This window comes from Lycium barbarum, chromosome 10 (assembly GCF_019175385.1).
Source record: "Lycium barbarum isolate Lr01 chromosome 10, ASM1917538v2, whole genome shotgun sequence".
Taxonomy (NCBI): domain Eukaryota; kingdom Viridiplantae; phylum Streptophyta; class Magnoliopsida; order Solanales; family Solanaceae; genus Lycium; species Lycium barbarum.
The window spans coordinates 115,104,526-115,123,505 of NC_083346.1; the positions used below are offsets into that span (position 1 = coordinate 115,104,526).

At 33.8% G+C, this 18,980-nt stretch overlaps 3 protein-coding genes across 3 annotated transcripts; 1 reads left to right on the forward strand and 2 right to left on the reverse strand.

Moving 5' to 3' along the window:
- The first annotated feature begins 4,517 nt into the window (after positions 1–4,517).
- On the forward strand, positions 4,518–7,250 carry LOC132616092 (cytochrome P450 89A9-like). The gene has a single exon (XM_060330682.1). It carries the CDS (start codon positions 4,916–4,918, stop codon positions 6,497–6,499), a length of 1,584 nt encoding a protein of 527 aa, XP_060186665.1. The 5' UTR covers positions 4,518–4,915; the 3' UTR covers positions 6,500–7,250.
- A 6,750-nt stretch (positions 7,251–14,000) lies between these two features.
- On the reverse strand, positions 14,001–15,950 carry LOC132613352 (protein FAR1-RELATED SEQUENCE 5-like). The gene is made up of 5 exons (XM_060327367.1): positions 15,209–15,950; positions 14,640–14,947; positions 14,330–14,449; positions 14,156–14,235; positions 14,001–14,070 (listed from the first exon to the last, which is right to left on the reverse strand). The coding sequence occupies exons 1-5, from the start codon at positions 15,948–15,950 to the stop codon at positions 14,001–14,003; spliced, it is 1,320 nt and encodes a 439-aa protein (XP_060183350.1).
- A 27-nt stretch (positions 15,951–15,977) lies between these two features.
- LOC132613353 (protein FAR1-RELATED SEQUENCE 5-like) lies at positions 15,978–16,700 on the reverse strand. Its single transcript, XM_060327368.1, has one exon. It carries the CDS (start codon positions 16,698–16,700, stop codon positions 15,978–15,980), a length of 723 nt encoding a protein of 240 aa, XP_060183351.1.
- Positions 16,701–18,980: the final 2,280 nt, after the last annotated feature.

The following is an 18,980-nucleotide window of genomic DNA, read 5'->3' on the forward strand; positions in this document are numbered from 1 at the left end:
AGAAATATGTATTAAAAAAAATCAATATGTACATAAAAAATAAGTTTAACTTTGTATATATAGTATAATTTTTTGGCAAAAGGGATTCCGGTAAACCTCTTCCACCCTACCTAAATATTAAGACATTTATTATATTGAGACCTTTCCCCGTAAGTAACACTTGTTTTCCAAGTTTTGTTCGACCCTAAGTTAAGTAGGGACCTGTAGCAACTTAAGTATCTTGGTTTTGGAAGTTTAATACTCCCTCCGTCTCATATTTCTCATATTACTTGGTCACTTTCTCTTTTGCACATCTCTTAAGAAATCATAAATAAAAGATGTATTTTAATATTCTGTCCCTATCTCTCTCCATTGAATGCATTTTAATAAATATTGATTATTTTCAAAAACATTTAATACTAAGGGTAAGATGAGAAAAATTTAATTAATTTTATCTTGATTTTATAAATGAACAAGTAATTTAGAATATATATTTTTAATAATGAGGTCAAGTAATAAGGGACGGAGAGTAATACTAAAATGATGACAAAACAGAAAGGGTAATTAGCTAGTGAAACACTAAAGCTATATATAAGAAACAAACGAAAGGACTACTACTAGCAGCTCCCAATTAATTGATTTAAAAGAGTTTAATGTGCAGGGTAAAATACCAACATGTTTCCACAAATACATTAGGGAAGTTAGTGAAAAAGACGACCGTAAAGCTCACGGACCAAAGTTCACGCACCTGCCCTAGACTGACTGACTTAATTTTGTGAACACTTCCCATCTTCCCTTTCCCAAAGTCAAAACCTACTCCCCGTGAAACTGGGGTTTCGAAAGTCTCACTCAACAGCAACTTTGGATGTTGCTACAAAAATTTCTTGATTCTATAGCAAATAACAAAAAGAAGTAGTCGGATGTACGAAGTATTTTAAGTTAAGTTAAGGTTAGAGAAGAACCGCATTCCAAGGGGTGTAATTTGAAGTGACAAAATTAGCTCATGATTCGTCCAATTTAGGGAGGTTATTGAGGCTCATTTGTTAAATAGGCCCATTTTGATCCGCCAAATTTAATCCATCCAAAATTTTGGTTGATATGTAATTCAAATTGGCTCATGAGAAATCTTGTCAATTTAAAAAAAAAAAAATTGTTTGATATGTTATATTAGCAATAATAAAGATTTTTTTTATTAGATAATTAAACAAATTATAAAAAAAAAAAAACAAAGAAATTAAAACGTATAAGAGTTGGGCTGGTTGGACTATGACCCATTGTTTAGCCAATTTCATCCCAACTCAGCTAAGGCAACTTTTGGACGAATCAATTTTAGCTCAACCAATTTCAACCCAATTAAATTCCGTTTAAATCGCTCATTTAGCACCCCTAGGTGTAATATTTATAGGCAATTTATCCTGATACAAGCATTAATTGCTTACATTAATAATTTATTTCACAGCTCGAATCAGTAACCTGTAAACCTATTAGTTCCAGGGTAACAATTTTTCGACACTGAAAGTTGACTTTTCAATGATTATTATTTCCTAGACAACTGACACATAATTTAGTGACTTTATTGTTACAAAAATTAATTTTGTGCCTTTAGAATTACAATTGTTAGTTTAGTAATTTTACTATTACAAAAATAGTATTGTTATAACTCTAGTGTTACAAAGAGTAAGTTTAGGACTATCGGTGATATTAACCCATATATTTACCTCCCGTATATGCAGAAACTAATGGCTTGAATTCGTTCATTCTTTAGCTTTTTATTATTTCACTTTATCCCAAATTAAAGTCTCGCATGAACAGGGGCGGAGCCACATACGGCTAAGGGGGTTCAGAACCCCCTTCGGAGGAAAATTATAGATAATCCTTGGACTCCTTCGTGTATTTACTTTTTCATATTTGAACCTCCTTACAGTAAATTCTGGCTCCACCACTGCAGATGAATATATATTTTTCTTGATTCCTGTACAAGAGATTTAAGGTGTTCTCCGAACACACTGTCGTACTCCGAATATATATTTTTCTTGCAACGTTTGGACATATATATCCTATGTTGCATGTGAATTGTTACTCTTCTCCAGGACAAAATTGTTTGTCCTCGTTGTTCTCATTATACTTTACTACTAACTAGGGCGAATGTACAGTACTGGATTCAATAGTTTTGGCTAAATTGTACGAATTAAATTTTGAACTCAGTAATTCGAATGATCAATAGGCCCAATAGCATCCTAGACGCATAAAATTCAAATCATAAATCTGTCTCTAATTGTTCATTATCTTTATCCTAATTTTCTTCTAAATGTACCTTATTACTGAAGAGTTGTGCTCGAAATGGCCAAAGTGCTACAATACTCGATGAACAACTTTACCAAATCATACAGCAGGAATCCTTACGGAAAATAAAGAAGCTATTTAAGCCAACTTAAAAGAGAAGCTGCACTTAAGGGATACAAATATTTGCAAAGCCCTAATTAGAGTAAGCCTATTTTTATTCAAATTGTGTTTTTGATTATCTTTTTTTTTGTAGAAAAAGTGATAGAAATTATTGGAAGATTAATTTAATTTCTAGCTATTCTATGATTTGAAATATTGCCGTTGGTGTATGAAATGGTAAGGATTGTTGTGGAGTGGTAAGTATTCTTTCATTTTTAATCAGAGCTGGTCTCGAGTTTGAGCTCTAAGTATAGAGTTTGATTGAGCCTTAATACGATACCGGACACCACGTATTAAAGGAAGGAAACGAAATGTTGTTGGCGCATAAGTAGTTGTTTTCTTTAGGTAAAATGACATGGCATCAAGATATGGCCTATCTTCGAGAATATTTATACAAAAAATAAAACAAGAAGTTTGTTGTTCATATTTGGCATTGGGTTTGCTAATGTGCCGTTGGCATTTAAATGTGCTACCTATTCAAGAAATTTTACAAAGTTCTCATTGTGTTAATACAAAGGGATATGAATGGGGTCTCTATTTCTTTTTTCTTTTTTTCTTTTCTTGGTGGGGTGAGGGGGAGAGCAATAAACGTGGCTTTATGGATTCATTGAAGAGTAGTATATATATTTAGTTTATTTTGTTTAATGAATAGTAGCATTGGTTTAATGAATAGTAGCATTAATGAATGCTGAATGGAATCTTTTTATTTTTATTTTTTTAAGGCATTCAGTTACGAGCCATAACCTGCACGGAACATAACAAACTATTAGATGTCCCAAAAATATAACAAACTATTAGATGTACCAAAAAGATAATAACACAGGACTTCGTTCATTGACTGGAATCAAGAACAATTGAGAAAGCATACATATTGCTTAAAAGCTTTAACTAAGCACATGAAATGAATATAGTGAGGTCATGGGCTAAATGTTGGAGTTATAATAATATAGCATATAAAGACGACCACTAAGGATCGTAATGGAATGGATAGAATTTTTCTACCTAGGGGTGAAGCTAGAGTTCTAGTTACAAGTTCGGCAAAATTTACCAACTTTAAACCAAAATTATATATATGTATTAAAAAAATCCACTTAATATATATAGATAATCAATATAAAACCTAGTAAGTTACCTTTTCTAGAATTCAAGAATTATAAACTAAATTTTTTAGATATGCCTATGTATCTACCCTTAACCAGAGGTATAGTGTTCGAGCTCTGAGTGTGACTTCCCCTTTTAATGGCCTTATGTGACCATAATCTAGATTAATCAAGGCTCAATGTGGGTGCATATCGGACATAGCTGATTTACGCAATGTCCCTTTTTTAGGCCACCATTTAATCTTGTCTCTATTTTTAAAGTTCTGCTAATGCAGCCCCTTGAAAATTTCTTTCGGAACAATCTCAGAGTCGGATCTAATATTCGCTTATATATTGCTCAACCTTACGGGTAAAACACTAGATTATCATCTAACATTTATAATAACTCACAAAATTATAAATCCTGGTCTAACATTTTCTAATAAGATTTTTAATTTTCTCAAAAGATATCTTTAGATCGTGAACTAAAGATTCATAAGTTACAAAAGAAATAAAAATAGAGTCATTTGCTAAATAACGGGCCAAAAAGGACAACCGACGGAAAATTCACAATTAGACGCTACATGGGTCCCTTCTCCAAAACATCTGATAAAACTGAAACAAGAGAAGATTAGTGTGATGTGATCACATGCACATGGATGACACGCACAAATCGAGATACTAGATGGCAAATCAAATATATATATATATATATATATATATATATATATATATATATATATATATATAGCTCGAAATTGAATGCCTTCTAAGAAATCAATGATCATGTCAGAATTTATTGTTAGGCAGAGAGGATATGTGGTGACCCATTGTACAACAAAACAAGATTATTTTTTTTAATTGAGAAATCCTTATCTGCCCTATAAGGAGGAACAAGGTACGTAGTGCACTTTTTTATTAAGAGCCGGTTTGGATTGGCTTATAAGTTAGCTTATAAGCTGTTTTCAGCTTTTTTGAGTGTTTGACTGACCAGCTTAAAGTCATTTTGTGCTTTAAATAAGCTCAAAAAAATAATTGGGCCCATTTGACTTAGCTTATCTAAAGCAGCTTATAAGTTGAAAACAGCTTATAAGCCAAAAAAAATAAGTTAGACTACCCCAACTTATTTTTTTTAACTTATAAGCTGCAAACAGCTTATAGGCATAAGCCCATCCAAACAGGCTCTAAATAACCTGCCCATAACTCATATTCTAGCTTTTGTCATCCTATCATTAATTCTTTCTTTTTTCACACGCACAAGTCTATCTCCCTCCACAATCTGCATGTAATATATAGCCATATAAAACTCATAATGGCCATATCTCGTTAGAAAAACTATCTTAGAGACTCAGTAAGAAGGATAATTAAGTCGAGCCCGATGTATATTGGTATGTTTGAGGGATATAACTAGACTAATGGATTCTTGGTTCATCATTGTCATCCTTCTATGTATTGTTATCTCTTCTTCCTTCACATTTTTCTTTAATCTTTTCTTTTTCTCCAATTCCAAAACCAAGAAGAAGCTCCCACCAGGACCCTTTACATTTCCATTTATTGGGAACTTACCATTGTTGAGAAATAGATCCATACTTGATATTGAAGTCATTCTACAAAAACTCAAGTCCAAGTATGGTCCGATTATTACCCTCAAAATAGGTACTACAACTTCTATATTCATTACTAGCCACTCTTTAGCCTACCAAGCTTTAGTCCAACAAGGCGCTCTTTGCTCCGACCGTCCACTTGCATTACCGACCAATCAGATTTTAAGTAGCAATGACCGTAGCATCAATACCGCCTCGTGTGGCCCCACGTGGAGGGTCCTACGTCGAAACCTCAGATCGCAAATGTTACATCCCTCTCTTATCAAGTCCCGGTCAAAATCTCGAGCTAATCGTGCATTAAGTATCCTCATTCAAAAGCTACATGATAAAGCTGATTCTGAAGTGGGAGTGATGGTACTTGATCATATTAAGCATGCCATCTTCTGTCTTCTTGCCTTCATGTGCTTTGGGAACAAGCTTAACGAGGCTCAAATTATTCAAATAAAAGATTCACAGCATCGAGCACTTCTAGCCATGCTCCAATTTAAAATACTTGACATTTTTCCCAGAGTCGGAAAATTAATCTTCAGAAACCGTTGGAAAGAGCTTATTGCATTACGAAAAGTGGTAGAGAGTGTATTCATACCTCTAATCCAAGCTCAAATAAAGCACAAAGAAGAAAAAGCCAACTCATGTGTTCATAAAAAAGAAGAGGAAACGGTTTGTTATGTCGATACGTTGCTAAATTTGGAATTGCCAGAGGAAAAGAGGAAACTTACTTACGAAGAGATTGTCAGTCTCTGTGGCGAGTTTCTCGGTGCAGCCAGCGATACAACATCCACCGCATTGCAGTGGATTATGGCCAACTTGGTTAAGTACCCTGCCATTCAGGAAAAACTGTATAAAGAAATACTGTGCAAAATTGAGGGACCCCAACAATCAAAGGTAGAAAATAGCAATAAGTTGATACCAGAGGAGGATTTGCAGAAAATGCCATATTTAAAAGCAGTGATCTTGGAAGGTCTAAGGAGGCACCCGCCATCTCACTTTTTGCTGCCACATAGAGTGACAAAGGAAATGGAATTGAACGGCTACGTCATACCTAAGAACGCTATAATCTATTTCATGGTGAGAGAAATGGGCATGGACCCAAATGTGTGGGAGGATCCGATGGATTTCAAGCCGGAGAGGTTCTTGATGGATCATAGAGATGGCGAACCATTTGATATAAGCGGAAGAAGAGAGATGAAGATGATGCCATTTGGCGTAGGGAGGAGAATATGCCCGGGGTATGATTTTGCTATGCTCCATTTAGAGTACTTCGTGGCTAACTTGATTTGGCATTTCGAATGGAAGCCTGTGGAGGGAGACGACATTGATTTAACCGAGGAGTTAGACTTCACCTTTACCATGAAGAATCCACTTCGAGCTCGCGTCAGTCCCAGGCTGAACTGATTGTTTGCTATACGAAATCTTCTATTTGATCTTTCCGTTGAAGCTTCACTGACCATATTACAATAAAATCAGCAATCATTGAATGTGCTGATCAGCTGAATGAGCTGATGTATGTATGTTTCCCTGTAAATCAGACTTCAGCGAAATCATATAGTATATATTGTCTTTACATATATAAATGTTTAAACAAACCACACTTCCAAGACACAACGAAAAATTAGTATGAGTTTTTGTGATAATTAGCAATATAAACTTTAATACAAGTTAGTAATTGAGTAAACATCATGCTAATACAAGCAATATTTCTGGAATCTGTAAATGTCATGTCATTATAGACCAATGCACAACCAATGAACCAAAAACACAAAAATAGCTATTTGGTTATTCAACCACAAGTCATAGTGCAGTTGTTTCGTTTTCCAATCCAACGACACAGAGTTGTTATAAAACAAATATAAATGGGAAAAAAATCCAACATCATTTGCCAAAGCGCCCATTTGGTTAAATGAAATATGAAATGGAACCAGCGAAGATCTATGTCGTTCGACCGACCTCGGACTCTTTCTTTCCGACCTATTTGACTCTAGCGTAGTTATTAGGTGGTATTCCGAGGTCAAATTAAAGTTAGCCTGAATCCTACTTCTCTTTCACTCCCGGGTTATCCCGAAGCTGCTAACCTGTGTTTGGGCTTATGAGGGGCCTATCATACCCATGCATCACCAGAGTCTTAATAAGAACTCTTGGGCGAGGGCCAATAAGTTATATGTACAATACCTAGGACTGATGTGAGCTCTCAGTGTAATATTGTTCATCGTAACAGTGAAATCTACCTTCTGAGTTAGATCAACATCGCCTCCCTCCATAGGTTCCCTCTTGAAATGCCAAATCAAATTAGCCACGAAATACTCTAAATTGAGCCGAGCAAACTCACAGTCCGGACACATTCTCCTCCCTACAACGAGTGGCATCATCTTGATCACTCTGCTTCCTGTTATATCGAATTCTTCAGTTTCACCATCCACCAAGAACCTCTCCGGTTTAAAGTCCATCGGACCATCCCACATGTTCGGGTCCAAACCCATTTCTCCCATAAGGAAATTGATCGTAGCATACCTTCAATTCTATTTCCTCCGTCGCTCTGTGTGGCAGAACAAAATGAGCTGACTGGTGTTGCCTCAGAACTTCCAAAATCACTGCTTTCAAGTACGACATATTTTGCAAATCCTCATCTTTCACTGCCTCTTTATTCTTCTTCGTTGTGAAGGCGCTCCCACAATTTGGCATATTTCTCAGAACAATTTCTCTTGAACACGAGGTTACCTTACTAAACAGGCCATAATCCACTGCAACGTAGCGGTGGTGTTATCACGCGCAGTGCCAAGGAACTCACTACAGAAGCTGGTGCTTTCTTGATAATTCAGCTTCCTCTTTTTTCTGGCAATTCCAAATTCACCACTGTATAAACGTAAGAAATTGCTACGCTGGGAAAGAAATCAAGTAGTATGAATCAACGAATAACAATAAGTTTTTTATATTGTACATCTTAAAATTTCTTTATTTGACCCTCATCGAGCTTTTCCCCCTAGCACATTAAGGCAAGAAGATGGAAGTTGGCATACTTTAAATGATCAAGTAGCACCACTTCACCAGAATCATGAGCTACAAGGAGCCTTTGAATGAGGATATCTAATCAAACGTGCATAACATAATTTTTGTTGACAAGGGATCCCGCAGCCTTTATCCTTCAGGTGCGCACAAGGTAAACCCGCCTCCACTGTAATAGCCTGCAAACTACACAGAAGAGGTAAACCGCACTAGGCAAACCTAGTGCGATGAGCTCGACCAAGAAAGCATGCAGGGGTTTCGAACCTGAGAACCCCCATTTGGGAGATCACCTGCTCAACAAACTCGGTCACCCACAAGGGTACATAACATAATTTAAGATGGGGTTTCTTAACAAATTAAACTTTTATATACATGGGATGAGATGCTCATATTTCAAAATGGGAGAATAGTAGAATGCAAATCTTATTGCCTGTTTGGTCGAAATTCCAAAATTTGTTTATTTTGAAAAGTATTTTTTGTGAGAAGTGCTTTGCGGGAAAAAAAATTTTAGAGGGTAGTATTTCTTCCTTGCCAATAAATTTGAAAAATATTTTTGCAATATTAGAGCAGCAATTTGTTCTTCGTCAATCTTTCAAAAAGTGCTTTTAGGAAAAACCACTTTTTCACATGCCACAGCAAGCTTGCTGGATGGTTAGAAAGATTCTGGAGGCTAGAAAGCAGATAGAACAGATACAATATAATACTGGGAAGAGCTTGATCAGACAACCTTATTTACAGATTCTTGGTGCACATCAGATAGTTCAGGGGAAATGCTTGTTGTTTGGTAGGGCATACAAGAATAGTACTGAATAGGGTGTTTTGGTAATGCTGGAATTAGTTATGCTGGCATTATTTTTTATCGACCATTTGGTTTGTTGTATAAAATAACATGCATTGCATAAGATTATGATGTATTAGAATAGGAATAGTACTGATATTGTTAATGTCATGGTTTAATATGTATAAGAATAGTTCTAAATAGGTTGAAAACGTTACCAAACAAAGGGATTAAATAATACCAAAGCTACCAGTATCATTTAGGAAACCAGCTGGACCAAAGGCAGCCTTTACAATGTGGCTCCAGATGCAACATGCAAGACAGACTGTTAAATTATGATAGATTGGTTAAGTGGGGATTAAATGTGGAGCTAGAGTATCCTTTATGCCAATGTCATCAGGAATCCAGAGAACATTTATTTGTCACTTGTGAATTCACTAAGAAGATATGGACAAGAGTTCTACAATGGATGAAGAAACAACCACATACCGCCAGCTGCTGGGAACAACATCTTAGACAGATACACATTATACACAACTCTAAGGGGAAGTTTCAAAGTGCTCAACTATTCAGAATGTCTTATGCTGAGTTTGTACATGCCATTTGGTTAGAGAAAAACCAAAGGATCTTTGAAAAGAAGAGAAAAGGATGAGAGAATATAGCTAGAGAGATAATATAGTTTTGCAATGTGAGAACTTCTAAGGGAATTATGCTAGCAGTCCAACATCATATGTTCTAGAAATAGGCATAGCCTTAGACTGAGCCTCTGTGGATATTTGGTATTCAAAGATAGCTAGTTGTGTATAACTTAGCTATAGTTTTATAATTCTTTCACCAGTGATTAATACAATGTTAGTTACCAAAAACACTATTTTTTCAACTTGTGATACTACTCAAAAACATTTACTAAACGAAACACCTTTTTGGCTTCCCAAAGCTTGGTCAAACAGGCTATTATAGCCATCTAATAAATTAAAAAGTATTCCCTCCGGTTTAAAAAGAGTGTCCATTTAGGCTATATTTTTTTGTTCAAAAAGAGTGTTCACTTACCAAATCAAGAAAGAATTAACTTTTATTTTTCAGATTTGCCCTTATTAAGTGTTAAGTGATCAAATCCCAATACCTATTTAATTAGGGGCATTTTAGTCAAAATTAGTATTTTCGCCTAGGAGTTAGTATTTTCTTAGGGGGTGTGCAAATGGCTAATTGGACACTCTTTTTGAATTGGAGGGAGTATTAACACTTGTTGGCATGCATGTTATGTTGAACACGGGCGGAGCAATAATTTGAAGTTTATGAGTTCTGAATTTGACACCAAACTCATAGCTCATGTAAGTTACTAGATTCGCGATTAAAAAATATACATATTTAATGAATTATCTAATACAAATGCAGAATCTAAGCAAAATTTACTTGATTTGTCTGAACCCCTACCTAATACTGTAGCTTCACCCCTAATGTTGAAACATTAACATAATTAAAATTGCTCTTTGTATCTGTAACAACTTAAGCTTTTACTCCAATGATCATCTTAGAATTAAACAATGTTACCTGGTACCAAAACTCGGTTACTGAAGTGGGACTTGATAAAAGAGAGGGATAGAGCTTTGCAGGCCATGGTGTTGCTGCTGATGAAAATGGAAGGAGCAAACGATATTTTAATGGACATGATTGGTCTGAACATTTGTTTTAGGCCTAGGAGTATGACTTGGTAATTTTGTGTTTTTTAAAATTTCCATGCTAAGATCCTAACTAATGGCAAGAATATAGAGGGCCCTGGTGGAAGCTTTTTGTTTTTATTGTGGAAGAAAGTGAACATGAGGAAGAATGAGATGCGGAAACTGATTTGAGGATTTAACATGATTGTATATAATGCAGAAAAAGTGAACTTTTTGTTATTATTGTTATTTTGTATATAAAGTGTAATTATTCGAGTTCCCTTGCGCCCTGGTCTATATCTTAAAGCGAAAACCCCTCTACTCAGATTTTAACATCTAAATGATTATATCATATATCATCTTTTTTTGGTTTTATTCAAATTGAATAGAAGATAACTAGTCACGTTAGTTTAATTGAACATGATCATGGTTTTGCTTAATATTTTTAATGTGCCTAAATCTTTAAAGCATGTATTGTTCCAAGTGACATGATGTGAATATTGTGTCAAGTTTCCGATATGAGCCATTATTTTCCACATAACTACTTTCATTGTTCTAATTGAAAGGTCGTATCGTTTCATTACTAAAAAATCTCTATTTTCCCACTGATTTTCTATTGAAAAATGTTTAGTGTCTATTTCCCACTGGTAGTCAGTAGGAAAAAGCTAAATAGTAGTGTTTTCACATGGAAAAAATAGTAAGTTTCCCAGCGTTTCAATGCGAACCTGTTTTCCACCATGCGTTTTCCCAGTGAGCTGATTCGGTAAAAATAAAGTGGGAATTATGGTGGAATATAGGCATAAACAGCGGAAGCAAATAGCCAGAATCGAACTTGCACGTAATATAGACAACACGTAATCAAAGATTTTAATCAAACATAAAATCGATACTTATCTCTTGAAGCGTGACCGCGGCTGCAAATCGAACCTTCAAGCACGAGCAAAAGTTGTCCACGTGTTCATCTTTCAGTTCCACAGTCTTTTGCTGTGTAACCCGAATAATACCAGAATTTGCGAAATTCATGTGGGCGAATTTCTGTGGAAAAGTTGAAGAAACTTCTAAAACTCTTGCCTCCTTATGGAATAAGACCCCTGTTTTCCAAAACCTATTGAGTCTTTATTTTCCACCAAGAAATAATATTCCATTTAATTCTTTGTTATTCGGGCACAGCAGGGACCACAGAATTTAATTAACGAGGCTTCCTATTATGGAATTAATTCGAAATATCTGAATTAATCCTACCATAATAAATTACGAATTATTTCACTAAAAAATCGTAACTGCACTCCTCAGTTCAATTTCGAAATCTTTCATTAAATCTTATTTAATTCCCCATGTTAAGATTACAGATACCAATCAATTAAATTAAATTACTGACAATTTAATTCATTGACTAATTGAATCCTTTATATTTCCGCTTAACTTATATCATGTGACGGATACAAAATCCACCTGCAAGGTTTTCACATGAGACTTATAAGCATTCATAAAGGGGTATCATCAATCTCAAAGTCAAGACATGGATTCTATCAACTAATTATTATTTCACAAATGTATTTTGCCATTATCCAATTTATCAGGAATACATAGACCCGCAATTGAGTCGTACCTTTTAATAAATCAAAATAATTAACAAATCACATTGATCATAATAATTATATCAAGATTACAAGTATAAGTACATTTAATGAACTAGAGAATTTGTTTTATATATTCAGTACAAGAACACTTATCTCTACTTGGTCCGTTCAACACATACAAAATGTACTAGCACAAGAAGATGGAACTATACCGTTCTCATAATGAAGATACATTATATTAATCTTGTGCTACAATCATACGATGACTTTGTCTAAATTCCATCTTAGATTGTGAATATAAACTTTATACTTATAAGAACCGATGATTTAATCTTCCGTGTATAAGCTAAACTCTATACGCTAAATCATCAACTATATAAGTAAAGGACACACATACTAGTACATGATCTATTTAACTCTTTATTAAAAATTGAATAAATAATTGTTCTATAATAAATATTATATCCAAACACATGGTTAATAGTATATATCCCAACAAATTATTCTATAGCACGGGTTTCCCAACCTCTATTTCTATTAGTGTTTATAATCAAAAGCTATATAACGGTAAATACTACAAAATATTCCTTTTTCGTAACCTTCTCCAAACTCTCTTTCTTCGACATTTAAATTATCAAGTTCTAGGTTCTTGCTTTTCTAGAATAATTTCTTTATTATTTCTTTAGTGTAGAGATTTAAAGGTTTGATCATATTTACTAAAACTATTTGCGACAATCCCATAAAAATCTCGAGAAGGAGAGAGAGTAAATATTATTTTTAGAAAACATTTTATACGTGTTTCAAGCCTTCAATTTTGTATTCTTCATATTTTTCCTGTAGGATCCACCATATAAGGTGGCCCAAGCGCCTCAATTGAGCAGGATGAAACTAGTGATTAGTCTTAATTGATTAGTTTGGATTAGAAACTAGAAAGTAGCCTCAATTTTGAAAAAAACTTACCCGCACCGGGTGTATACACTCAACTAATAAATAAATGACACTTGTCACATTATTTAACTATAAATATTAGTACTTAACTCTAGTTAACCAAATTTTTGCACATAAACTTAATTAATAATATAAAAATATTCTCACACTATTTCTTTTATCTTCTTAACAATAAGTAATTGACTGTACTTTTTTTTTTTTTACTTATCAAACACTTTTGTGCAAGCAATTAACTACATCTCAAAGGTCATAACTATATTTCTTTTCAGTGGTACACCCACAATACATAAACAAATATTGTTGTTCTTCATACATGATTCTTATTCCAGAAAGCCTGAAGGCTCTTTGTGTTCCTATTGAGGAAATGCCAAGTTGCAACATCTTTCCTTGGCTACAAAACGCTTATACAAAACAATATCTAAATATCATTCAGCAAATATTAGAACCATGAACCACTAAGAAAACCATAGCTACACTGCACATACAGATTTCAAAAACTAATCAAGGCATGTCAACTAGTTTCCTCACAAAATAGCTTAGTTAAGAGTATGGATGTGATAGATGACAAATACTCTACCTAAATATAATAATCAGAAATCTGCAATAACAAAGAAGATTTCGGTAATGAAAAATTTGTGTTCAACTAGTAGATATAAGGATAATTTATTTTAGTCGAGAATTTTTTCAAATAAAAAGCTTAAGGTACATCTTCATCACAAATTCAACAAGCAATAAAAAGAAATCAAGAATACAATTTTGATTATGTTATTGGTTGCTTTAACCAACGAACCAATCAAAAGTTTTCTAAAAAAAAATTTACCATCCAACAAAAGAAATTAAGGATCTTTTACGAATGTGTGTAAGTATACTACTATCTAAAAAATAAAGGACTAGCTTCTCCTGCCCAAATGCCTCAAAATCATAGTATCACATCATTCTCCGAGAAGATCTGACACTTCAATTGTAGTTTCATCCTGATTTCCATGTACTTGCAGATGATTGCTACACAAATAAGAAATAATTCGAATTAAAAAATATTCAAATATATTAATCATAATTATATTACCCCTAACGTTGTGAGAGTAACTGTGTAGTATTCTCAACACCTTGTAACAAGGTTAAAAATGAGACATTTGAGTCATCCAAATCCAAGTCAAAAGCAGTATCCTTAAAAAAAAAGACAAATCCAAGACAAATTAATAATATAGAACAATTGTTTAAGATAAGAAATTTATATGAAAAAGAATAAAAGAAAACTAACTTGTAAACTGACTTCTGATATAGACGGTGTTGCTTGACGAGGAGTGTATACATTGTTCTCAAACAAACTTTTTATTGGTGGTGCATCAACTTTTTGAGATTTCACTATAATCAAACAAAACTAATTAGATTATTACAAAAGTTTATTATCAAATGAAGACCTACATAATATTTACTAGTTCTCCCATGAGTTGGTTGAGTAGTTTTTTCCATTTTGGATTTCTCCCAATGATTTTGAATACGCTCTTTGCGAACGCCTGGTGCTCTTACATACAGAGGATCCAATACCTTGTCTTCTATATTTTTCTTACCATTTTTTTTGCTGAAGAATGAACAGTAATGTTGTCCAATTTTCCTAGATAGTCATCCAATTCATCTGAAGCATTTTTGAGATGTCTTTGAAAAATTTCTCGACACTCTGTATTAGATTTTCTAAGATAAACAAGATTGTAACAAGCCTTCATCACACTATTAGTGTAAACAATCTCAGATGATTCCGAATTTCCATTGCTAGAAGAGCTCTTGCTTGGCAAATCTTTTATTCTATTCCTCACATCTTTGGCCCATCTCTTCAAAATATATTTCGCTAGGATTTCTCTAACCTTATTAGAAGTGAAAACTAGTAGACAATGTGCACATCAAATACCCACAGATTCAAACTTCTTGCAAGTGCATGTCACATGTAAAGTTGTGGAATCCAACTCCACAAACCAATTCTTGGTTGAATTATGCATTCTTACTTCATATTTGGACACTTGACCATCACAATATACTTGTGGCTCAATATAACATGCCCCAGATCCTTTGAGAAACTCTTTCTAAAACATGTTATAAATCTTGTGAGTGTAGACGATAGAAACCTGAGCTAAAATTGGACTACCTTTTACAGCAAGAGTAGGTCCACCTTGTTTACAGTTGAAGTCTTCATGTTCTTCACTCAGCCGCCACTTATTTACTGCATTTTTCTCATAGTTAGTGACAAATATGTGCAAATAAGTGCTCAAGTCACCAAGCCCGTTTAATACATGATTAGTACTTTCACTTCGAGATGAGGCTTTCAATCCAGCACTAAAGACATCATTATTAAAAGTTGTGGACCACATGTGTCGAATATTGTAAAGATTCTTCAACCATTTATGTTCTTCTATATTATACATTGTAAGCATCATCTCCCAGGTTTCTTCAAACTCAGTAATAGAATCACATTCTGACATACACTTGTTGAAAAGTTTAGAAAAACCTTTATCATTATTAAGTGAGCCCAAATGAGATGGGGCATTCTGGGATATGTGCCATTGACACAGTCTATGTCTAGTTCCAGACATCACTTTTCTAATATCAATTGCCATTCCTTGAGCTTGATCAGTTATAATAGTTTGCGGGGAAATGCCTCCCATTGACTTTAAAAACGTAGAGAATAACCATTTGAAAGATTCTGCCGACTCATCAGATAAAAAAGCACAACCAAAAATTATATTCTGCCAATGATGATTTATTCCAATAAATGGTGCACAAATCATACAATACTTGTTTGTCCGATATGTGGTATCAAAATAAACGACATCACCAAAAATCTCATAGTCAATTCTAGATCGACCATCTCTCCAGAAAAAGTTAGCCATACGCCCTTCAGAATCAAGTTGAACATCCTAATAAAAGAGACTTTCACTCGCTTGTCTATTATTAAATTCATTAACAACACTTTGAGCATCCCCAGCTTCCGCCTTAGATTTCATCAACTGGTTTATAAAATTAAAACAATCTTTCTTTGAATAGCCTGAAACATCAACCCCTCCAGCTTCTTCTGCCAGGTAATAATAGGTTGCAGTTGGCTTTATACCAGCATTAACCATGTTTTCAATAACTAGCTTTTTGGCTTTAGTTATAGAACGAGCTGATTTTAGCAAATGTCTCTTTTTCGGTGAAGCCATCTCATGGTTATGTTCTTCTATAAATCTATCCACCATGAAAAGACTATTAGGAATTTGACGCTTAAAGATTATCATTGCAGGACATTTTGATCGCGTGTCAATATGATTACAAGACACCTTACTGGATTTTCTTAGCCTTTCATCTTTTTCCCCATGCCTATAGCATACGGAACGTTTTTCCCTAACCACTTCGCTACCTTGAAAATAATATTGCTTATCCTTCCGTACACTGAAACCTTTGGAATGTGCATATTCACAATATAAAATATAAGCCTCTTTCTCGTCTTTAACAATGTGATTTTTCATTTTCCCTTCTAATTCAATTATGACATCTTCTGAAACTTCCTCTTGATTTTTTTGCTCATTCTCATCTTCCGCTCTAATATCTTCTAATAATACTTCGTCACTCTCAGCATTATTTGCCTTCTCAAAAGTTGACATTCTGATATTTCAAACAAGGAGAAAAATATTTATAACATGTATAATCATAGAAAAGGAGAAACATACATGCAACAATAATCAAAATTCCCTCAAGTTCATGAAATAAAATATAAAAGACTAACCTAATACTAATTGAAAATAAAAGGAAGCAGTAGCAGAAAGAGACATTAGCTTGTTTGGTTTAAATTCGTATATAATATTTGATGATCAAATAGTTTAAACTGATTCAGATTATTAAGAAGAATGCTTGATAATTCATTAAAATATAACAGATATAGACAATAGCTTATTTCTACATGCATATAAGCTTACGTATGAAGTTAATAAGGAATCACCTATTTGAAGCCAATTTCCTTATTCCTAATAAGCTTAATTTGAAATTCCACCCGCTCCAAGAATGTTGCAAAGCTTCGGAATAGGCAGAATGCTAGAAGAGGAATGAGCAAAGAAAATTGATCCAATGACGGCAACCCTAGCTTAACTGATGTGACGTTGTTAATTTTGCTACTTGTTTTAAATTTTTACTTTATTAAAAAATAGGACTTTAAACCTTAGTTTATTATCTATGGTTAATTTAACTGAGTTGGGTGTATACACCCGGTGCGGGTAAGTTTTTTCCCTCAATTTTTCACTCCATTTCTTTGCTAGTTTCGTGCTTTGAGCTTTATCATTAATTCATTTTTAATCGCACAAAACTGATTGCTTTAATTACTTTATTAATCCTCGATACTTGATATTTCGGTTCTTCTATTTGCTATTCGTTTTTAGGTTTTATGTTTCTTCTGTTTAGTTTTGGGACAATGATGATCTCAAACTAGACTTTATTGTGTGAAATTTCTAAGTCATTAAATTTCGAAACGAAAATTCGAGCATGATTTGGTAAACTTATTGTTAAGAGAAATATTACAGCTTATAATTCCTCGTCTGCAATGGGCATAAATTAAGTAGTAGTAATAATTTTACAAGCAATATTTTATGTTGCACACCGACCAATTTTTATTTTTTAAATCAACGTGTTTGTACTTGAATTTTTACTTGTGATTGTTCACTATTGTCTTCTAGAAAAAATTATCAAGAACACTTTCACCAAATACAAATTCCCTAAATATATTGTTAAGGGAGTACTATTACTTAAGAGAAAAGTGAACGTAGAGGACTTTACAGAAAGTTAGTTAACAGAAATTAGATTACATATACGATATATAGATTTGCAAATAAATCAAGAAAATACATGAGATGATCATAAGTGTACATAAAAACTAGCTCGACCAGTAGCACCAGTAGCTGAGTCGAATCTGTCAATATTCTTGGATATTAGAATGTCTTTACATGACTTTTTTCATTTTTTCGTACAAAATATGAAAGACGATGAAACAAGAAAACTGCAAGAAATTACGTAGAAATGTAATAAAATTTGTAACAAGGCTTTGTAGTAGTTTATGAAAATTGTCACATATGTCCACACCCTAATGATGGAATACCAAAGTCGGTAAGATCTCTACACTTACAACAAGCCCAACAATCACTGCAATCATTCTCATTAGCACAAGGACGCAAACAAGTTATAATATCATTTCGTTGTGGGAGTAGCCTCCTTTGGATTCCAGAGAGATAATGGTAAATCTCTCGTATAGCCATAACTTGAGTTGTAGAGAGTCACGTCAAATTCACTGAAAGATGTCGCAAACCTAATTATCAAAATCAAAATCAAAATCAATCCATATATAATAACATGAAAAACACATTCTAACATCATGCATATATGAACATACATATGAAATACTACACAATCACAGATGTAATTATAGAGATAGTCGCAAATATAATGATGTAAGATGAAAACCAATATAGAGCCCGTTTGGATTGGCTTATAAGTTGCTTATAAGCTGTTTTCAGCTTTTTTGAGTGTTTGGCTGGCCAGCTTAAAGTCATTTTGTGCTTAAAATAAGCTCAAAAAAATAATTGGGCTCATTTGACTTAGCTTATCTAAAGCAGCTTATAAGCTGAAAACAGCTTATAAGCCAAAAAAAATAAGTCAGACTACCCCAACTTATTTTTTTTAGCTTATAAGCTGTTTGCAGCTTATAGGTATAAGCCCATTCAAACAGGCTCATAAAGTGAGATGGATACTAACTAGCAGTTGACATGAGAAGAATAGCACAAACAAAGCCAAAGTTAAGCGATTTCATTCTACAAATGTACTTCAAGCTTTATCGAATTTTCTTTGTTTGAGCATCTTCTTTCTCAAAGGGCATAATTTATAGACATTCATTTAGTGTT